Source organism: Callospermophilus lateralis, chromosome 2, assembly GCF_048772815.1.
Source record: "Callospermophilus lateralis isolate mCalLat2 chromosome 2, mCalLat2.hap1, whole genome shotgun sequence".
Lineage (NCBI taxonomy): Eukaryota > Metazoa > Chordata > Mammalia > Rodentia > Sciuridae > Callospermophilus > Callospermophilus lateralis.
This window is the reverse complement of record NC_135306.1, coordinates 147,166,841-147,189,418: the sequence shown is the minus strand read 5'-3', so window position 1 is coordinate 147,189,418 and position 22,578 is coordinate 147,166,841. Positions and strand designations below refer to the sequence as shown.

Below are 22,578 nucleotides of genomic sequence, written 5' to 3'. Positions count from 1 at the left end.
CCGGCAGGAGGGCCTGGGGGCTGCCTGGCTCAGCCCCTTCCCTCACCCAGGATGACCTTCGAGGACATGTGCCGCTACTTCACCGACATCATCAAGTGCCGCCTGCTCAACACATCCTATCTGAGCATCCACAAGACGTGGGAGGAGGCCCGCCTGCGCGGCGCCTGGACTCGGCACGAGGACCCTCGGCAGAACCGCAGCGGGGGCTGCATCAACCACAAGGACACCTTCTTCCAGAACCCTCAGGTGGGCATCCTCAGGCACCTCACCCTGCCTCTGCAGCGACTGCAGCCACCTCCCCCCCGCTGTCCCTCCAGGGGCTCCTGCATGACCTCAGGTATATCTCTACCCCTCCTTGGGTCTCGGCATACCTGTGTGTACAGTAGACGGTCGCAGCAGTCTCAGCTGGCTGTCACGAAGCCCTACACTTAAACCTGACCTGCAGACAGTAAAAATGAGGAAACTGACTCAGGGACTTCTGAGTGTCTGGTCCAGAGTCTTCAGGACATTTAGTGGTGGAGCTGAGGATCAGCGCGTGGTTTCATGGTAGCACAGTCGTGCCTGTTCCTGGGGAACTTGGCCGGGCTCAGCTCCCCAGCAGTAGCCTCTGCCCTGCGGCTTCCTCACTCACAGCCTGTGAGCACTGCTCAGTCCTGGGAATCAGTGTGCCTTTATTGAGCATCAACTACGTGCCAGGCCCTGAGCTGAGCCTTCACGCAGAGTAGCCATTGTAGGCGTGGGCAGGCCTACAGTGTCACAGAGGAGGGATGCAGCGGCTCAGAGAGGTGATGGGACTGGCCCAAGCTCATGCAGCCAAAGTGTCTGGTCCTGGTTCAGGAGCCCAGGCACCCCGGAGCCAACAAGGTGTCTGTCTCTCCTTGGCCATCCCTGCAGTACATCTTTGAGGTCAGGAAGCCAGAAGATGAGGTGCTGGTGTGTCTCCAGCAGCAGCCGAAGCGGTCCACCCGCCAGGAGGGCAAGGGCGAGAACCTGGCCATTGGCTTTGACATCTACAAGGTGAGGCCAGCTGGACCCCTGCTGAGGGTGAGGAGAGCACGGGAGAATTTGGCTTGCCTGTGTCTGGGACTAGAGCACCTCAGTCTCTGACAGCACCCCAGCTGCTCCGTGACATCATGGGGATACAGTGGTGTGGGCCCCGCCAGGGCGTGGCTTCTGTGGGAGCTCCCAAGGCCCCAGGCCCAGGTGAGGGAGGGGAGGACTAGGGCTGGGGCTAGGCTCTGAGGGCTGCTGCCTTTCCTCAGAGCTCAGAGCCCTCTCCTGGGACCTCCCTGTGTCAGGGGCCATGCCAGGACAGGTAGGAGCATACTTGAGTTGAGCCAGGTGGGCTCACTGTGGCCACTCCCCCAACCTGGAAGCTGAGGCCATCCACGTGTGAGGCCCAGTGTGTGGTGACAGGTGGCAGAGTGGGATCCATGTCCTTGTCAGACCCCATGAACTTGATGAAACCACATGGGTGTGCTGGGTCCCTGGCCTTCAGTGTGTTCAGTCACATCGAAGCCATCTGTTCACATCATTGTTCTGCATTCACACAGGCTGGCTGTTGTGACACCATGACCTTGACATGTCACGGCCTTCACTAAGGTGGTCACGGCATATTGTGGCACTTACTCTAGGACTTGCCTAGCATGTCCTGGCAGCTGGTGATGTCATTTCATAGATTTGTGCCATGGTTTGGGCAGGCCATGATACAGTAGTCCCCTCCTCCATGGCAGGTAGGTCCCAGACCCCCACCCCGTGGATGCCTGAAGCTGCAGATAGTACCAAGTCCTATGCACTCCAGTGTCACCAAGACGACCACTAAGTCATTGGTGCATAGATATGCTGGAAAAAGCCTAATCCTTGCCCTAAGGGGTGAAAGGAGCTGGTGGGAGATTTCACCACACTATTTAGAACAGCAAGAGATTTTAAATTTCTGAATTGTTTATTTCTGGAATTTTCCATTTAATTTTTTCAGCATATAGTTGACTATAAGTAACTGAAACAGTAGAAAACAGAATCATGGATATGGGGGACTGCCGTACCTGATCCTAGTATAACAGTGAGAAACTCCAAGGGACTTGTTATTAGGGGGGTTCCTTATGATCCGCTTTCTTTATGGTACTCGGGATTGAGACCAGGAGTGCTCTGCTACCAAGCTACATCCCAGCCCTTATTACTTTTAACTTTGTGACCGGATCTCACTAGGTTGCTGAGGCTGGTCTTGAACTTGCAGTCCTCCTGCAGTCCAAAACAGCTGTGATTACAGTCATGCCCCACTGCCCTAACTCCTTGCCTTCAGTTTTGTTTTTTGTTTTTTGTTTTTGTACCAGGATTAAACCCAGGGGCACTTAACCACCAAGCCATATTCCCAGACTTTTTACATTTTATTTAGAGACAAGGTCTTGCTAAGTTGCTTGGGGGCCTCGCTAAGTTGCTGGGGCTGGCTTTGAACTCATGATCCTCCTATCTCAGCCTCCAGAGCCTCTGGGAACACAGGCATGCCCCACCATGCCCGGTGCCCTTTGTCTTTAACAGCTTTTATTGAAATACAATTCATAGACCATCCAATTTACCTATTCAGAGTATATGATCTAGAGACTTTGGGTGTGGTCACAGAGTTAGAAACCACAATTTTAGAACATTTTCATCCCCCCCAAAATGAAACCCCTCACCCAATCCTAGGACCTGCTTCCCCTCAGTTTAGGCAAAACCCTAATCCACTTCTTTATAGATTAGCCCATTTTGGAATTCCACACGCATGGGTTCCATTGTCCTTTTCTGGTGGTGAGGGGACATGGGGCAAGCTGGGTATGCCAGGTGGCACAGTGGCCAGCCCCTCCTGTGTTCATAGGTGGAGGAGAACCGCCAGTACCGAATGCACAGCCTGCAGCACAAGGCCGCCAGCTCCATCTACATCAACTCACGCAGCGTCTTCTTGCGCACGGACCAGCCCGAGGGCCGATACGTCATCATCCCCACCACCTTTGAGCCAGGCCACACCGGCGAGTTCCTGCTCAGAGTCTTCACAGACGTGCCCTCCAACTGCCGGTGCGCAGGGACTGCAGTGGGCCAGGGTTGCGGGGTGACAGTCCGAGCCAGGCTGAGCAGAGTCTGCAGTTCCAGGGGCACTTGAGGTCTGCCCAAGGTGTGGAGCCTGGGCATCCAGCCTCCCTGGGCTGACCACCTGCCCATCCCCTGCCCCTTCTCCCCTTCCCCAGGTCTGTCCTGGCCTCTTGGGCACCACCAGCAACAGCAGCTCCTATGTGCGCTGCACTTCCCAGTTACAAAGAAGCTTCCACTCACCTCATTTGATCTTCCCACACTCCCAAGTAGGGGGCCTGGCCACTCTGTTTTACAAATGAAAACAGGGATCAGAAAGAGCCCAAGGTCATGCCGAGGTGTGGTCATGTCAGGCTGGCCCGCTACCCAGCCTGATTCTAGCCTTGTGGCCTTTCTCCCCTCCCTGAGGGAGCTGGCTCTGGGGATCAGGGTCGGCCGAAACCACCCCTGTCCCTGCCGGAGAGCAGACCTTGTGTATCCTCCACTAACCTCACCACCTTGTCATGCAGCCCAGACTCACTGTCCCCAGGAGAGGGCCCTGCCCACATCCCAGCCCCAGGCAGCAGCTTCCCGTGTGGTCTTAGATGACTCGGGCCTTGCCACCCCCTGCTCCACCGCTTTCCATTGTGTGGGAAGGGGCTTTCCTCTGGGGAAGCCTGGTGCTTCCCCCCCTATAAAATGGACAAATAATAGTCCTGTGTGTCCCCAGACTTTTTGAGGATTAGAAATGACACCACCTATGTCACCCAGCAGTGGGCCTGGCACTCAGTAGTAGGTGCTCATAAAATTATTCCTCTCTCCCTACCTATGGGATGGGTGCCCCTGGATAGGGATAGAGAAGGCAGGAAGCCGTGAGCTTGGGTGGCTCATTCTGCCCATAGAGATGGACCCAGGACTAAATGAATGTCTGTATTAAATCCTCCTCTCCCCTTGCTCACTCTGAACCCCCTTCTCACTGTCTCCCCGGGCCTCTTTGTCCTTCCTGGATTAGAGAACTGCGCCATGATGAGCCCCCCCGCACCTGCTGGAGCTCCCTGTGTGGCTACCCCCAGCAGGTGACCCAGGTACATGTCCTGGGGGCTGCTGGCCTCAAGGACTCCCAGACAGGTGAGCTCGCCCAGGGAAAGGCCTGTGTCTCCCTCCTGGCAGTTGCCCCAGGCCCTCTCCTTGCTCAGCCTCCAGAACTCCCTTCTGACACTCCGCTGGTCAGCAGACCTTTCCTCACACCCACTGTAGGCCAGCCACTGCTGGGGCATCCTGGGCTCAGAGAGGAGTAAGGCTGCTTCTTGCTCCCAGGGTCTTCCTGGGTGGTAGGGAAGTCAGATGCTGGGACAGAGAGCTGGTAGGGAGGGCTCAGGGAAGGTGACCTGGAGGCTCGAGGAGGTACTATGGTAGGAAGCCTGAGCCGGGAGAACCTCATGGATAAGGCCAGACATGGCCAGTGCCCTCTTGCCATCTGCCAGTGTCTGGAAGTTAAGGTTCCCAGGGGTGGGCCAGGCTCTGCTCTCCCCTTCTGAATGCCTGAGCCCAGGGAGGCACTTCACCTCCCAGACTTCTGTCCCACCCGGGCCCTGCTCCAGCCTGCACCTTCACCCCAGCTCCCCCTCCCCCTCCCTAGGGGCTAACTCTTACGTGATCATCAAGTGTGAAGGGGACAAAGTCCGCTCAACTGTGCAGAAAGGGACCTCCACACCTGAGTACAATGTGAAAGGAGTCTTCTACCGCAAGAAGCCAAGCCAGCCCATCACCGTGCAGGTGAGCCCACCTGCCCACAGGCTCCAGGGCAGAAGACCTTTGCTGGATTCTGGTTCTCCATCTGTCCCTGCCTCCCCATGTGGCTTTGGCATTCCTTGCCTGCCCCTCCTGGTCACCCTCAGTAGGTGGGCCAGTTGTTTTAGCCAATGCAATCCCAAGACCCAGCAGGGTCAGTCTCTTGGCTGTGGACAGTGGTCATCTCTGCTGACCTCGCCCACAGCCTCATAGCTATTCTTAGATTCCCCTGTAGTGGCTGCACCTGGGAAAGCGGCTGGAGACCAGTGTGGCTGTTTCCTAAGAGCTCTGAGCAGGGGTGGGAAAGCCAGTGTCCTTGGAAGGCCTTCCCACCCCTCTCAGGCTGGTACGTGATGATTTTGAGCTCATTACCAGGAAGTTCTGTATCCCCCCAGGCTCAGAACAGCATCTCTCTGGGTGAAAAAACTCTGTGAACAAATGCTGGGGTACCCCCGGAGAGCCCCAGTAGATTTTCTAAGTTTTCTTAACATTGGGTCCCACTGGATCAAATCACAGACTCATAGATATTGGAGTTCGGAAAGGACTCGACCCTCATATTGACCCTCATATTAAAGATGGGGAAACTAGCCGGACGCTGTGGTATACACCTGTAATCCCAGCAGCTAGGGAGACTGAGGCAGGAGGATCGGGAGTTCAAAGCCAGCCTCAGCAAAAGTGAGGCCCTAAGCAACTCACTGAGATCCTGTCTCTAAATAAAATACAAAATAGGGCTGGGGATGTGGCTCAGTGGTTGAGTGCCCCTGAGCTCAATCCTGGGTAGCCTGTCCCCCCGCCAAAAAAATGATGGGAAAACTAGAGCTGAGGGTGTATCACTTGTCCAAGTTCATCCTAGGTCAGCAGCAGAGCTAATAAGAACAGATGTGACTTTATAGGTGGAAGAGCAGTTTGAGAGACGGGGAGCCTGAGACTCTGGATGGGGCATGCCCTTGGCCCAGGCAGACCACCAGGGCTCCTTGGCCAGGCTTGCACTGCGGGAAGTGAGTTTGAGACCTAGCTGTCACCACCAGCACCTACCATAGACTATATGGCCCCTACCATAATCTTCTGTCTCCTCTCAGATCTGGAATCACCGAGTCCTGAAGGATGAATTCTTGGGCCAGGTGCATCTGAAGGCTGACCCGGATGACCTCCAGGCCCTGCACACCCTCCACCTCCGAGACCGAAGCAGCCGGCAGCCGAGCGACTTGCCAGGCACCGTGGCTGTGCACGTCCTCAGCAGTGCCTCCCTCACAGCTGTCTGACGCCTGCCCATCTACCGGCCCCAACAGTCTCACCACCACCTGCATGTCCTCACCAGACTTGGGACCAGCCTGGGAGCCAGATGCTGGGGTCCTTTTCCATTCTTTTACTGACTTGCTGTGTGACATTGGTAGAGCTCTACCCTTCTCTGGACCTCAGTGTCCTGAGGGCCCCAAAGCATTCCCTCCTTGTTGGGGAGTCCCCTCCCCACCCCAGCTGTCACCACTGCTAAAGGACTCTATCCGTTGAAAACATTTTCCCCAGGCCCTGCTGTCTGCCGAGGAGTGCCAAGAAGATGTCACTTGTTTACACACAAACTGCCATGTCCCCAAGCCCCATGTTTCCTCCCCCTTGTTTCCCAGGCCCACCTCAGTCTCCCAGAATTCACTTTTTCTGCCACCTACACTTGATTTCCAAGCTACTTTGAAAGAGCGGTTGCTAGGCACTTGCTGGGGTTCTGCTCAGGCTGGAATTTGGGACATGTGCAGGTGATTCCTGTTCATTCTCTAATCCTGCCCACTCAGCCATCCATTTTTCCCCCCAAATGAAGAAGCAACGCTCACAAGTCAACAGGTGAAGGGAACCACCCAGCCCCCACCTTGGGCCTCTGTCTTCAGGTCCCCCCCGAGGCAGAAGCCCAGGCAGGCTGCAGCTACCTTCTCATTCCAGGTTCTGATCCACTCTCAGCCCCTGGTTTGAGGGAAGTAAAGGGCACCTTCCTGAGTGAGCCCCGTTAGTGGGCCAGGCAGGCAGCGCAGCTGTGGGGACCCAGAGAGAGGCACAGGCTCCCCTTGCTGCAAGACCCCAGCTTCCCATAGGAGAAAGGACTCCAGGGTGGGTGGTGCCAGGCCTGCTGGGGTCAGGTCACCTAGTGGGCATGGCAGGAGACAGGTGACTCCATTGCCTCCCCAGAAGCTGTCCACCCACATCTTCCCCCAACAGCTAATGGGACCACAGTGCTCCTCTTACTGCCTGGACCAAAATGATCCTTTTAGTGTCCTCTGTATTAAAAAAAAAAAAAAAAAAAAAAAAAAATCTCAGTTTTAGCCAGGGGGGTTTAAAGGAGATTCTGGATCCCCCTTTCTTTTGATACCAGTTTTGCTCACCCTCTAATTTTATTTTGATTCCACCTGGGCAGGGACATGGGCGAAGTCAGGCCTTCTCAGAGGAGGTCTGCAGGAGGGTGACGAAGAGGGTGTTTGTACTTGGGTGACTGCAGGCTGGCGCTGTGTTCTTGGAGAACTTCTGTGAAGTGCTGGTGCCGTGACCCACTCAGGGTCTCCTCTGTACCCTCCTTGGACTTTGGACCAGGCAAAGCAAATGGAAAGTCCAGCTGGCCCCAGGACAGCAATTCCTTTGGGAACCTGAATTTTCTACTCCAGAGCTCACTGTTCAGTCCAGTGTCCTGGCTGGAGGTGCTGGATTCTCTGATATTTCCACCTTGCTCTGGGGCTGGCTCTGCTCCTGGGTCCTGCCCTGGAACTGAAAGACCTAGAGGACCCAGGGCTGGAACTGTGCATGTGTCCAGGAGCAAGTCACTTAAACCTCCTGTGCCTCTGATCTCTCCCTCTGCAAAGTGGGGCCAATGATTCCTATTTGTCAGCACCCACAGTGCTAAACAAGGGCAAAGCAACCCCTCTCTCTATGTATCTCTGTATGCTACACACTGTACACGTTCCTGTAATCACGGCTTCTTGTCTATTTCAAATTAAGATTCCTGAGTCAGGTATGCCAGCTTGGGCCTCTGGAGCTGACACGTGGGTCTTTGCTCAGCCATAGTCCCCTAGGTATAGGGGCAAACTGGGACCAAGTGGCTGATTTGTGTAGGTTTCAGCCTGGGGGCTGATCCTAGCCTCCCGCCTACAGCAGAACTGGAACAGCAGCTCCTTCCCTCGAGGTGGGCCAGGCTGGTTCCTGGCTGTGCAGGGATCTCTGATCCCCAGGAAGGTGTGGGGTCCAAACAGATGAGAATAGATGGTGGATCAGGGAGAGCAATTCACCTGTGCGCCCAGGAGGGCCTCAGTGTCGGCATTCACAGATGGGCAGGGCCTCCAGCCCACACCAGCCAGACCTGGGCTTCAGTCCTTCTGGGGCCCACTGCCAGGCTGGGGGAGAGGAGGCCTGTTCTGTTCTCAGAATAAATGTTTCTGCAATCCAGAAATATCTTCTTGTGTCTGTCTTTCCCCCTCTACAGGGGATGATACAATGGGTGACTGTCCTCTGGTCAGCAGGATAAGCCTACAGCAAGCCAGTGCTGTTGGCTTTACAAGCCTCGCCCTGGGGACACAGGGAGACAGTCCGTGCTCTGGAAGATGGATCTCCAATCACGACAAACACTGTAGGAAGATTGCTAGGCAGTGTGGGACTTCCCACGGGGCCCAAGCAGGCCCAAGCCCTGATCCAGGGGTGCAGAGGCAGCCGCACCAAGGACACCATTAAAGGGCTTGTGAGGCCCAGGTGGATGCGGGAGACCAGGCAGACCTGTGGAGGGACCAAAGCTGCTGCTGGAGCTGAGAAGCTGGGGCCTGGCTCCCCGTCAGGGGTCTTGCTTCCCTGGCTCTGTGGCCGTGGAGATTTCGTCCAGCAGGTGGTGCTGTTGGGCCACTGGGCCCCCACAGGCCCCCACCCATCCATGGTTGGTTTCCCTGCAGATGTACCCCAGGTATGGAGCCTAGGGAGACAAAAGTGCCCCCCCTCTCTGGGGCCCAGAGCTATAGGCCAAGGGTGGCAAAGACAAAGGGCCAAGTCTCAAGAAGTCACCCTCCTCCCAGCCCCGGGCTGCACAACGCTAATAACAGGCTTTGTGCCCTTCTTTGTCCTCAGTCCCTTTTAATCACACACTTTACCTCCCTTGGTACGTGTTCCTGGTGCACTGGGGTTGCCCCAAGTTATCTGGTTCACAAAGTTTCTGGATGACTGTAGAATAATGTGCACCCCACCCCCCAGAACATGTTGTGGGGTTGTGTTGAGTTGGTGAGCTTCAGGGGGTGGCGTCTGAGCACACCCTCGGGAGGTGGGTCTGGGGCACGGGCCAGTGTGTCTGGGAGCGGGTGCCAAGTGCTGGGCTAGCTAGGACCCGCCTCCTGCCATGGGCTGCCTGCCCCTGTGCTGTGGGAGTCTCACACAGCCACCTTAGGAGACGGTGGGCTTGCAGGGAGGCAGGCGCACCTGAGCTGCCAGCAATCAGCCACCAAGACCAGATCAGACTTCCTGCCCTCGCGCCAAGTCAGCAGGTAGCAGGTTTGGGCAAATGATAGAGGCACCTGAGGCCAGGATGGGTGGGGGCCTGGGTCCCACAGGTCAGCATAGGGCTCTGCACAGAGCCCTGGACAGCCTCTGGACATTAGTCCCAGCACAGCCCATCCCCCACGCTGATGTCACCACACCCAGACCTTGGAGGCCCCCTCCGGCTCCGCCTCCTGGGAGAAGGCTCTGGAGTGAGAAAGGAGGGTGGCAGTGCTGGCTGGACAGCCTCCCTGGGCAGAGAGAAGGGCGAAGAGAGACCAGAGAGAGTCGGAAAGACCCAGAGTGACACCCACAGCGGGCCTCGGAGTAAGACAGGCAGGGCAGCGTGTCTGCAGGCCAGTTACGTTTGTGCCCTGCTTCCTGAGTCCTCTGTGCCTGTGGCAGCAGCACCCAAGCCGGTGGGGTGCTGAGAGTGTGCTTCTGGGACCCAGGTAAGGCTGGGTTGCTCCCAGGCATGGGGAGAGGGAGCTTAGAAGAGTCCTGGGTATGGGCTTCCTCTGGAACCCCTGCCCCCATAGCCCCTTGCTCCTGGGCTTCCTGCCACCCACAGGGGTGCCTCCACAGCAGTCCTTGAATGAAATTGTCCTAAGCCTGGAATGATGGAGGCTTAAACCCTGGAGAAGGGAAGAGCCGAGCACATGGTATCTGCTGAATTGTTGCTGAGCGGGAGCTGGGGTGGGGGGCGTCCTGGAGCAGACATGCTCGGTCCTTGGACAAGTCACTTCCTATTTCTGCCTCAAATTTCCCATCTGTGACATGGGGGTCAGAAGCGCATCAGCCAGGACTGTCCTGGGGAGAAGGCAAAATCGGGCATGGGCTTAGAAATATAAATGCAATCTGTGTTTCCTATCATCAATTTGAAAAGCAATGAGCTTGAACATGGTCTAGTTCCCATTTTTAGAAATAAATCATATATCTCATAGTTTCTCCTACTGTTGTGGGCCCTAAGTTCTACACCCTCACCAGCCTCCATGGTCCCGTATCTTTTCTAACAACTCTGGTCTGCCCCTGGTTGTCCTGGCTCATGCTGGCCTTGGATGCCGGCAAGTGACCTGGGAGTCCTCTTCAGACATAGCTCCCCATGGCAGCTACCTGCGGGCCCTTGTTGAATTCACTTCCCTCCCGGTACCCAGGCTAGTGCTGGTCTCCAGACGGACTGTGTGCCCACTGAGACCAGGGCTCAGCACAGGGGTCAGGGCTCAGGTGTCAGGCAGTGTCATGGGCAGAGGATCGAATGCCCCGGCGCCTCTGAATGGGTCCTTGTGAAAAATTAATGTTCATCCTGAAGGACAGGTCTGGGGCCATCAGGGCCTCTTGCCAGGGCCCATGCGCCAGGGCTTTAAGAGCTACACCTAGTCCCAGGAGTCCTTCCCAAGCCCAAATCTGAGCCCAGCCCTGGGATGGCCAAGGCTAGAGATGGGGGACGGCACAGACTCAGGGCATACCCTGTGCCGAATCAAATCCCCAGCTTTCAGGGCAGAGGTGGGGACAGGCTCCGACCCAAACAACAGAATATGTGTAGTCAAGCCTGGGATAAAGGGAGACACAGAGGACCTTGGTGGCATGGACAGGGTCAGGGAAGGCTTCCTAGAGGAGGTACCATCTGAACCGAGCCATGAACCACAGACAAGATTTTTCTAGTCTGAATTCCAGGTGGAAGGGCCAATGTAAGCAAAAGCTAAGAGGTCTGAGAAGAGCGGAATATTTCAGGAATATCGAGTGACAGGTTGGGGAGAAAAAAGACTTGAGATATGGGCAGGGCCTCGATTGGCTGGACCTTGAAAGCCAGACTTCAGGGCTGAAGTTGCCTGTCCTGAGGGCAGCAGTGAGTCTGGCAAGGTTTTAGCTCAGCTCATGACTGTCCCCAGCCTGAGCTGCCCTTTCACCTATACTCCAAGGACCACCCTGAACTGGGAGGCCAGAGACCAAGTCCTACTTCTGAATTGTCCTGCCCTGCTGTGTGAACTTGGCAAGGCTTGGTCTGTCCCTGGGCCCCTCTGCTTATATATTTAGGGTGGGGCTAGACTTGTTCTCTCCTGGGAGCCCTTTAGGAATCTCTGGATGACAGAGCGTCCGCTGTTCTGGGCAATGGGGCTGCTGACAGTGGCCAAGGCTTCAGTCACGTGGTTTGGGCTGTGGCCAGAGGGAGAGGAGCCAGGGAGGGTTTCCTCCAGGGAGGAGGGGCTGGAGCTTTGGGAGGAGCCCAGGTGACCCTAGATAGGCTCAGGGCTCCCTGGGCTGGCCTGCTCAGAGGCTTGACAAGGTCCCTCTCTATGCAGAACCGTCTCTGGCTGGCGGCAGAGGGAGCACTCACAGGACTATGGTGATTCTCCAGCAGGTGGGTGCTCCCGGCCCTGCTCTCCCTTCACCTTTGACCTCTCAAGGAGTCACCTTGTTGGGTGGCTCATCCTGCTGTCATCCCGTCCTCTCTCAACTAGCTGCTGAACTGTGGGATACCCTCTCTAGGCCTTTCTCTTGAAAAACTCCTACTCTCTGCTTCAAGACCCACTGGGAACTTTCCCCACCTCTCACAGGCCCAGGCTGGAATCTGCTCCCTCTGAGGTCCCTGTGGGGCTTCCTTTTCTCACCGACTCACCCCACTGGGCAGAAATGATGGATTTCCTACGTTTCAGAATCCCAGGTGTTTCAGGCAGTGGAACAGCATGTGCAAAGTCTCAAACGAGGGGAAGTCCTGGGGGAAAGGGTTGGCAAGTCTGCTTAGGAAGGGTCATGATCCTGATGTGTCCTGAGGGCCTTAGGCAGCAATGAGCAGGGCTGACGTGTCCTAAGCTGGAGCTCCCTGGGGTTTATGGGAAGAGGCAGAGGTGCTGCCCCTCAGCCGAGCCCTCTGGTCCCCCTTCCTCCCCAGGTCCACCACAGCCTCCGACCCTCAGCCCTTTCCCGTGACTGGTCTGAGGCTCTAATGAGCTTCTGGTCTCCAGAGCGGGAGCCAGGAATGTGGGCCCTGGGCCAGGTGGGCCTGGCACAGGGCCCTGGGGCTTGTGGGGCTTGGTGCTGTGGGGCTTGGCCAGCAGCTTCCTGTTGTTCTGGGCCATCAGAGGTCAGTGGAGCAGACTTGTCTTGCAGCCCTGCAGCCACATGGGATGTGTGTGTAAGAAGGCAAACTTCAGGGTGGGATCTAGAGGGGGAAGTGCCCCCTAGAGCCCTTGACCAGAATGGCCAGAATCGAGAAGAGGGAAAACGTCACCTTCACTGAGTGTTTGCCATGTGCCACAGGGAGCTGGGTGGGAGGGGACAGAAGGAGGGCCTGGGCCTCCATGGCTCCCCAAGGGTGTTTTCCCCCAGGGATCTCTGAAGCAGGCCTCTGGCTGACTGGACCTCCTGTCCCCTTCCCCTACTGCCACCTTTGCATGTTGGCCCACCTCACTCTGTGGGGAGCAGGGGTCTGTAGATGAAGGAGCTGTGCCCACCCTCAAATAGGAAATAACCTTTTGTTGCTTCTTTGATCCAAAAATGTCCCAGCTCTGGGTTCCACAAGGTGGTGCCCATGCCCCGGGCTTTGTCTTGGGCTTTGTTGATGAATGGAGGCCTTGGGCTTGTTCTCTGAGCTCAATTCCCCACCAGTAAGAGAAGATGGAGGCCCTCTTTTCCCAGGGCTGCTCTTGTGAGGCTAACATGCCATGACCGGGCTTCTTCCTTACCTGCCGCCTGGCCTGATGCCTGCTCCTCCCCCCACCCCAGCGATCCCCCCACCACCTTGGCCTCCCCTGCTCCGCCTCATCTGTCCACATCACTCCTTTTCCCTTCACTGCCTTCCCGGGCCTCCTGGGGAGCCCCAGAAATGAGGGACGACCTTCCTCCTCCTCCCCACACCCCCTCAGCCCCAGGCGTCAGCCCACTCCTGAGGAGCTCTGTGCTGGTGGGCTGGGTCAGCGAGCACACCACCACTTGACCTCAGAGTCCCTCCACTGTCCAGCCGCGTGGCTGTAGGCCAACTGCTGCACTATTTTCCATATCTGAACACCTCCCTCATAGGAGCGTCTGAGACTGAAACACCAGTGTGTATGAAAAGCTTAGCCCGGCTGGACAGAGCTCAGGGGAGCTCAACTACCAGTGATAGCACCAGTGTTCCTGCCTGTGACGTTTCCCATCCTTTGTTTTCTCACTTTCCTTTGGATGAAAAAAAATCTCAGGAGACCTCAACGAATACAATGGTTCTTTCTCCACAGGCAGGAGGATGTCTCCATGTGGGACTTATCAGTGACAGATACCTCCATCCATGGACTTACCCATCATCCCAGCCTGTCCGAGCACCCCACAGGGTCCCAGGCACAGGAGATACCTTCCTCAAAATGGGCTAAGAACCCAAATCTCTTTACTCATGAAAAAAGCTTATTCATTTGTTAAGAGTTTTAATCATCAGGAGAAGTCCCCTTGGTCCTCCTATGTGCCAGACATGCTACACATGATCTCATTCTATCGCCATAAGGCTCTGAGGTAGGGACCTTCATGCCCTTATCGCAATGGAGAAGCTGAGGCTCCTGGTAAGCTGGGGGGTCCAGATAGGACTGGGAGCCAAGATGTTGAGGGAGACAATAGCCAGGAAGAGGAGGCCCAGGGATGGGCTGCAGCAAGGGGTCAGGGGAGGCTGGGGAACAGGCCCAGGGCTGGAGAGAAGAGGTCAGATTGCAGGTGCTGGGTGGCATTGCAGCTCTTGCCTAGTGATCCTGAGGCAGCCTGGGCAGGCCCATTGTGTTTATGGCCTGGGGAATGGAATGAGGGTGCGGGAGTGTGTCAGAGGCTGTCCTCTTCAGCCACTCTGTCACCCACCCACCCAAGCAAGGTGCCACTGAGCCCTTCTATTTTCATCCTGAAAGAGTTTTCAGATCAATTGAAAAGATAGCTGGAAGCCTGTCTTTTTTTTTTTTTTTTTTTTTTCTTTTATTTAAGAAATGGAAGCCTGTCTTTTCCATGGGTAGTGGGGAATTGGAGAGGCCAGGAAGGGGAAAGGCAGAGTCCAAGAAGGTTCTAAGGCCATTGCAATAGCCCTTGGGAACACATTGGGGAGACCGACTGGCGGGGGTTGCAAGGTCCCTGGTGGGGGTGGAATGAGAACCCGGAGCTCGGTGGTGCCCAGGACCCGCGGCTCCGAGGCCTTCAGGCAGGGCTCTCTTGTCCCAGAATGATGTGATTTCCTCTCTGCAGTAGGGCCAGGTTGGGGCCATGGGTACTTGGCCCAGATTTATGGGCAGAGGGAAGTTTGAAAATAAATTCGTGGACTATTGATGTCGGTTTACTTTTAGTAAAATATAATGTCCTTCTTTGTCTTCTGTAACAACTTTTGGGGGGGAGGGTGGATGGAACCCAGAGCCTTCCCAGGCCAGGCCAGCGCCCTGCCATGACACTACATTCCCAGTCCTTTTCATTTTTTTCTTTTGAGACAGGGTATCACTAAGTTGCCCAGGCAGGCCTTGAACTTGTGATCCTCCTGCCTCAGCCTCCTGCGTAGCAGGATTACAGATCTACCTCACTGCAGCCAGCTTGGTAAACAACTGTTGGCTTTAAATGGGTTCAGAGGACATTAGTGTTGATACCTCAGCTCTCTTTTGGTTGCTACTTGCATGGAATACCACCTATATGAAGTCCTTCCCCTGGAGCCCGTGTGTGTCTTTGGGTCTCAAGTGGAGAAGCTGAGGCTTATCATAATTGATCCTGTGTTTTTACTGTCAATCCATTTACATTTAAGGCAATTACTGCTAAGGGTGGTCTTAATTTTACTTCTGCTGTTTTGCTGTTTGTTTTCTTCTGACCTTTCCTGTGACTTTCCCCTCTTGGTTCTTTTGTGTTTGACTGAATTTTTCCTCATCTACTACTTTAATTCTCTCCTCTCTCCTTTTTTTTTTTTTTTTTTTTTTTTTTTGTTCTTTTTGGTACTGTGGACTGAACCCAGGATGCTCTACCACTAAGTAACATCCCCAGCTTTTACTTTTATTTTGAGACAAGGTCTTGCTAAATTGACAAAGATGGCCTTAAATTTGTGGAAGCTGGTTTTGAACTTATGATCCTCCTGCCTCAGCCTTCCAAGTTGCTAGGATTACAGAAATATACCGCCATACCTGGCTTTGATTCCTTCCTCATTTCCTCTTCTGTGAAGTTTCTTTCTTTTTTTAAATTTATTTATTTATTTATTTATTTTTATTATTTCTTGAGACAGGGTCTAGCTAAGTTTCCCAGGCTGGCTTTGAACTTGTGATCCTCTTGCCTCAGCTCCCAAGTGTCTGGGATTAAAGTATGTGCCATTCCTCCAGGCTTTCCTCCTTTTTAAAAAAAATATATTTTTTTAATATTTATTTTTTAGTTTTAGGTGGACACAATATCTTTATTTTATTTTTATGCGGTGCTGAGGATCAAACCCAGTGCCTCATGCATGTTAGGTGAGTGTGCTACCACTTGAGCCACATCCCCAGCCCTCCCCTTCTTTATAAATTGCTTGTTTTTGTTTTTCTGGAACTGGGGATTGGACCAAGGGGCATTCGACAACTGAACTACATCCCATCCCTTTTTATTTTATTTTGAAACAGGGTCTCACTATATTGCTGAGTCTGGTCTTGAACTTGCAATCCTCCTGCCTCAGCCTCCTGAGTCTCTGCAGTTCCATGCCCGGCTCTGACTTTCAACTTTTCTCTATGGTTATCCTTACTAGTGTTCCTTTTTTTCTTTATATGGCTTTGACTTACTGTCTATTATTTTATGATTTTTTTCCAATTTTTCATTTTTGTAAATGTACATAACAAAATTTACTGTCTTAACCCTTTTCACATGCACAGTTCCATGGTATTACAAATATTCATAATGTTGTGATAGCCATTGCCATCATCCATCTCCCTAATCCTTTTTATCTGTAAAACTGTATTTCTGTCCATTAAGGAATAACACTTTATTTTTTTCCCTAACCCAGCTCCTGGCCATGTCCCTTCTGCTTTCTGTCTCTATGACTGTGACTACTCTAGGTGCCTCACATCAGTGGAATAGCACAGTGTTTGTCTGTTTGTGACGGCTTAATTCAGTTAGCATAATTTCCTCAAGGTTCATCCATGTTGTAGCACATGACAGGATTCCTTCTTTTTTAAGGCTGAATAATATTTTATGGAATCAATATACCACATCTTGCGTAGTCACCCATGAAAAGGCACCATGGTTGTTTCCCTGTTTTAGCTTTGTGAACAGTACTGCTGTGAATATAGGTGCACAAATACCTCTTTGAGACCTGCTTTCAATTCCTCTAAGTATATGTCCAGACCTAGAGTTGCTGGATCATATAATAATTCTATTTTAATTTTTTTCCCATGGTGGCTGAACTATTTTATATTTCTGCCAGCAGCACATAAGAGTTTCGGTTCTTCCGAAATAATTTATTTATACAATATTTATTTTCTGATTTTTGATAGTAGACACCCTAATGAGCATAGAGGGGCATTTCATTATAACTTTTATTTTCATTTCCCTTATGATTAGTGATGATAACTATCTTTCATGTGCTTCTTGTCTGTTTGTATATTTTCTTCAGAGAAATGCCTATTGAAGTCATCTGCCCATTTTTTTTATCTACTTGTTTGTTTTATTGTCCTTCCATGTCCTTCTATTTGTAGCATTTGTATAAGACAGGTTGACAAACTAGTGACAAACTCCCTCTGCATTTAATTATCTAGAATTGCCTTAATTTCTCCTAGTACCTCCTAAGGTGGTACTAGCCTTATCTGGATTTGGGTCTGTCCTCCCCATCAGGAGGGAGCTCTGAGGACTTGTCTTGTGGACAGTATCCTCTGCTTTGCTCTGAACCTGAGCTCAGTGAAGGATGATTTTATGGACAGGTGGAAAGTGCTCTCCCACCAGCACGCCTTTGTGTCTGAGGAGCTGGTCCCTGTCCCTGTGAAGTCCAGGGGCAGGCCGGCAGGGAGAGGCGTTCAGGAAGGACCTCTCTGGAAAGGTGGATCCTTGAGAGAGTGCAGGAAGGGGTGAGGGTCACTGTGGTCAGTCAGCTTTGTGCTGGGGGAAGAGCCCTGCTGGCTATGACTAAGGGCAGGGGAGGAGGCCTCTCCCTGGCAGCCCTGAGCCATGTGGCACCACTGTCTCCTTCCTTGTCCTTTCCCTGCCCCTTCTCTGCTCTACTCCCTACTGCTGTTTGCTGGGGGAGCAGCTGTGCTTCCAGGAGTCCAGAGCTGAAGGTCAAAAATGGACACAAGAGAGAAGAGAGGGAATAAAAGGAAGAATGAAGGGAAGAGGCAAAGATAAGCAGAGAGAGGCCAGAAGGAGGCGTCACCTGGGAGTCACCCGCCTGGGCCTTCCAGGACAAGTCAGTGACCTCTGGCCCACCACCTAGCATGGACTGGAGGCAGGTGCCCAGTCCTGTGTGGACGCCAGGACACAGGAGCCCCACTTGGCCCACTGTGGGTGATCTCTGAACTATCTGGTGGCTCAGTGTCCTGGGGAACCCAGGGGCCCCGGCACCAGGCCTCAGTGGCTCTTCCTTGGGCTGGAGTCCCTCAAGAGCTGACCAGGGGCCACGTGAGGAGGACCAGACATTGGCTCTTCCGGGCCTTTCCCCACAAAGGTGCCCTAAAGACTGATTTTTATCTGTTTTCAGTCTCCAGAGGTAGCCAGCGAGTCACAGGCCACCTCCCTTTAGTCTGAGTTCTATTCAATAACATCCCTGCAGGGGAAATACTGATTTTCTCCAAAACTGCAGGGTGCGGTTCCAGGTGCCAAGTCCCCAGGGGCCCCAAGGCTAGGCTCTGCAGCCCTGGAGAAGCCACCTGGAAGCCCTGCAGGTGGAGGTGCCGGGGTCGCGGAGATGGGAGGGGTCCGGGCGGCGAGCGCCCCCTCCCCGTTCCCGCGGCGGGCGGGCGTCACCTAAGCCGCCGTTGCCATGGGCCCGCGGCAGATGGCCCGGTTTAGGGTTCCCGGGCAGCGCGCAGGGGATTAGGTGAATTAGGGAGCCCGAGCGGTGCCGCCGCCACCAGACCCTCCGCGCCATGGAGGCCCCCGGCCGCCCCGCTGACCCCGGAGAGGCGCGCGCCCCGCAGCCGGGCAAGTGGGCGCTGGTGCGCAACCTGAACCAGGCGCTCAAGACCTTCGCCGTCCTGCCGGTGAGACCCAGGCCGGCGGGGAGGGCGCCCCGCCTCAGTGTCCCCGCGGGGCAGAAGCCGGGAAGGCGTAGGGTCACAAAGCCCGGGGCGTGAGGAAGGACGACAGCCCTAGGGTGCTGCACGGGATCCCTGACACCCCGACCCCAGCAGGAAGCCGGCCCAAGGCAGCCTCCCTGGGCGCCATCTGGAAAGTTGGTGACCGAGGAAGGTGGGGGGTGGGGGGATCCAGATGGGCTAAAGATTTACCAGCTTTTGCTGGGATCCAGAGCAGGGACTGTCCCCAGGTGCACAGAGGGACCTTAGCCATCTGATTGCCCATTGGCTGACTGCCAGCCTTCCGGTCCCCTCTATTTAAAGGTTAGCAACTGGACACTGTGCTGTACTCATGGGTGCCTCTGGCTAGACGCTTAGATCTCCCTTCCCACCTGTGAAATGGGGCTGAGAAAACCAGTGGCCCCGACTGATAAGGGAGATATGTGGTGGGGGCTGGGAGTCCACATTCAGGTGTCCACATTTGGCAAACAGGGAATGAGCCCCAAGCCCCGGAAGGAGGGGAAGGCAGAAAGTGCTAAGGCCCTGTGGGAATTCATATTGATCCCAGACTGGCCTGGGAGAAGGAGGGGAGCAAGGACAGCCCGCGTTTCCAAGCCTCTCTTTGCATTCACCAATTCCTTCCATTTGAAGTCTGATCAAAGTGAGGTCCAGAGAGACTGAATGACTTACCCAAAGTCACACAGCATCAGTGGCAGAACTGAAATTAGAATCTACTGTGACGGTGTGCTGGCTTTTCCGGGGGTAGGCCCCACTGGGTTTTGGCGTACCTTTGAGAATATTTAGACTCATTCTAGGAAGTTATCACTTGGGGACTGAGATCCTGCAAAGCTGGTGGGGTCCTAGGGGGCTCTCTGCTCCAGCCATCCTTTTGACATCAGGAAAGCTGGCACTTGGCCCAAGTTAGCCACATTGAGGCATGTGCCGTGTCACAAATGGGATTCCACTTCAAGGTGAGGTTCCTAGAGGGGTGCCTCTCACAGTGCAGGAAGTCATGCACCAGATGCGATCATGGTGGCCCAGGAACTGGCCACAGGGATGGGAGGGGTTGTGGGATTAGACCTAGAGCCCAGGTCCCCTTTTCTTGCTGCCCTCCTGCCCTCAGTTAAACTTGGTTTTCTTTCCGTCTTCCTGCTTCCCTTCCCTTACTCAACTAGTGATTCCCTCCCACCCTATTTTGGGTTCAGGCTCTGTTCTCCAGAGGCTAGTAGGCTTATCTCACTGGTTTGATGAGTGTCTGAGCCAGGTTCCCTTTTCTCTTTGGACCTCGGTTTCCTCATCTCTAAAATGGGGACCCTTACTTCCTAGCTACACGCTGATTCAAGGGCTTGCCCTGGGATCATACCCCAGGTGTCCTGTGGTCTCAGAATTCCCCCTGAAGCCTCTTAGTCACCATTTGAAATTTCTCCTTCAAGCTCTGACCTGCAGCAGAAATCTTCTGGTGACAGCCTGAGGTTAGAAGAGTCTAGTCATTTTTGCTTGCTGCCTGACTCTGAGTACCTGGCTCAGCCTCTGGGAGTCTCCATTTCCTGCTTGTTTCAGAGATATATATATATATATATATTTAAGTTGTAGTTGGACACAGTGCCCTTATTTATTTATTTTTATGGGGTGCTGAGGATCGAACCCAGGGCCTCAGACGTGCGTGGCGAGTGCTCTACTGCTGAGCCACAATCTTAGACCCTTGTTCAGTTATTCTAGTATTATTATTATTATTATTTTCCTTCTTTCAGTGGGAACCATCTTTTCTGTGTGCTGGGCCAAGGAACACAGGTTACTTTAGCTGTCCTCAACCTGTTGTCAGCTTTCCTTTGGGCCCATGAGTCGCCCAAGGCCAAGGACCCTGCCAATGCTTTCTCTTGTGCTCAGGGCTGGGCCCAGGGGATGTCAGGAAGGAGCACTGGGTCTGGAGTCTCTTGGGCCTGGGCCTCAGTCCTGGCCCTACCAAAAAGCCACTGTGTGAACTTGGGCACATTTTCGACTCTTGAGAGATGAAGTAGAGGCTGAGTGCTCTGCGTGAGGACAATTCACCAAGGCCAGGGGAGCGTCCAGCTGCTGCCAGGCGGGCTGCTCTCCCTCTCCCAGGCCCCACTTGCCCTGGCTCTCACACACTCTCACTTCCACACACTCATTCCTCTCTGAGGCTTCTGCTGTGCTTGGCTCTGGGGAGTCACAAATGGGAGGCTTGGACCAGCCTCGCCTGGGTGGGAGAGGCCCAGCCCACCCTCTGTGGAGCCCCAGCGGTTACTCCACTCCTCACCCAGCAGCCAGGGTGGGATTTTGAATGTCAACCTATCCTGACATTTCCCCATGGCTTCTTGTCATAAATTAGAAGAAAGTCCAGCTCCTGTCTGTGGCTCAAAAGGTTCTGTGTGACCTGGGGCCTGCCCTGGTTCCCACTCATTTCTCTGCAGCCTGGGCCTGTCCCCTGCTCTGGACAGGAGAGCAGCCTGCAGGGGCAGCTGGTGGAGGAGACCCAGCAGGGGTGGGGCAGGAAGAGGTGGGGGTAGGCAGCCTTGGGAGGAGCAGTCGCTGGTGGGGTAGGAAGCTCAGGGCCCTGGAGGATGGAAGGGTCAGCTCTGGGAAGCGCCCCAGAGCCCACCCCAGAGCCTGAGTCCTGCAGCTGATGCCCCGTAGACACAGGTCTCCCCGGCTCTGGAGCCCCTCCATGCTCTCTGACATTCTGAGAGGAAGCTTGGGTTTGGAACTTGCCTTTCCCTAACATGCCCTGACTCCTGTCCAAGAGAAGCAAATTTCTGATGGGATCAGGAGACTGAAAGAGTCATGAACTGACCTTGGACTCAAAGAGGAATGAGAAGACTGAGGCTCAGAGCCTGGCCCGGAGCCGTTCCCACTGGGCCATCTCTGGGTCACCCAGAATCAGTTTCATCAGTGTTGTTTGTAATTGCTGCTCAATATGAAGTTACATTTTTATTAGGATGTCTAAGTTCTCCCACACACCTGCGAAAACACCCAAAAAAGAGTACTTTTATTAGGTTTAGAATAAAATCTAATCTTTCACCCCAAAGTCAGCAAACATTTTTGTGTTTCTGGGCCCAGTCCACTCTGACCTTTGTCTCTTCCTCATTCCCTTTTGCCACACCTCCCTGCTGTTCCTTCCCACTTCCCTCTGTCCAGATGACTCCCCTGCCCTTTCTTTGGCTCCTGCTTCTCAGATCTCAGCTCCGAGATTTCCTCTGCAGAGCGGCCTCATTGGCTCCTGAGGCTCAGGGTGGCTGCCTGTCTCTGCCGTTGGCACGGTAACTCCCTGGGAAGCACTCACCAATGTCCAAAGGGACTATGTTAATAAATGTGCTCTGTTATTTATTTTCTGTCTTCTTCAACTAGAAAGTAGATTCCGTTGTCACTGCACCACCCCCAAAGTTAGGCCAGTTAGTACCTTGGACACAGCAGGTGTTCGAGAGATACATGCCTGTCGAACACATCAGCGCTGAATGCGGTTGTTTGGCCTCTGTGAGCCTTCAGTATGTGCTGAGAGCCAGGCCATAGGCCAGATGCTGCAGGGGACACAAAAGTGACACAATGTCCCTCAAGGCTGGGGCTCTCCCTACAAGCCAGGAGACAATGTGGCTGTCTCTTATCCCAGGCTGGGCACAGGGAGTGTACTAAGAGGAAACTGTTACTAGGATGGTGAGACTTGACCCTGGAGAGATGGGGCCTGCAGCCTTGGGTCCCTGACATCACTCCTTGGACAGAGAGGTTGTACTTGGGTGGCTTGGTGTTTGTGCCTAAACTCCCCCAGTCCCTCATACACATGTAGCGGGCAGAACCATGGGGGAGCCAGGCTTTGGACGGGCCAGGGCTAGAGCCCTGCTGTGTGCTGCTCTCCCTCTCTGAGCATCTGCTCATTCTTCGGTGAAGTGGGGAGAATAATGGCTGCCCCAGAGGAGAGGCGATGGCACGACCCAAGCTCCAGCCCAGGGCCTGGCACCCGGCGTTTCCAGCAGGCATGGTTCCCAACCTTCCCTCTTTTGGTGGTGGGTGTGGGCTTGGGGGCATCCTGGAAGGGCTGTCTGGTTTGCCTCCTGCTCAGCCGTCCTGGGATTCTCTCTCTCCCCAGGGG

At 54.2% G+C, this 22,578-nt stretch overlaps 1 protein-coding gene across 2 annotated transcripts in view; it reads left to right on the top strand.

Moving 5' to 3' along the window:
* The window catches only part of Capn5 (calpain 5), a 54,886-nt gene extending 46,699 nt beyond the window's left edge, over nucleotides 1-8,187 (top strand). For both annotated transcript variants that reach the window (XM_076843950.2, XM_076843951.2), the window contains 6 exons: nucleotides 51-246; nucleotides 895-1,017; nucleotides 2,852-3,048; nucleotides 4,052-4,167; nucleotides 4,679-4,815; nucleotides 5,910-8,187. In XM_076843950.2, coding sequence (XP_076700065.2) covers nucleotides 51-246; nucleotides 895-1,017; nucleotides 2,852-3,048; nucleotides 4,052-4,167; nucleotides 4,679-4,815; nucleotides 5,910-6,092 — 952 coding nt within the window. In that variant the 3' untranslated portion in view covers nucleotides 6,093-8,187. The remainder of the gene's footprint in view (nucleotides 1-50; nucleotides 247-894; nucleotides 1,018-2,851; nucleotides 3,049-4,051; nucleotides 4,168-4,678; nucleotides 4,816-5,909) is intronic.
* The last annotated feature ends 14,391 nt before the right edge of the window (nucleotides 8,188-22,578 follow it).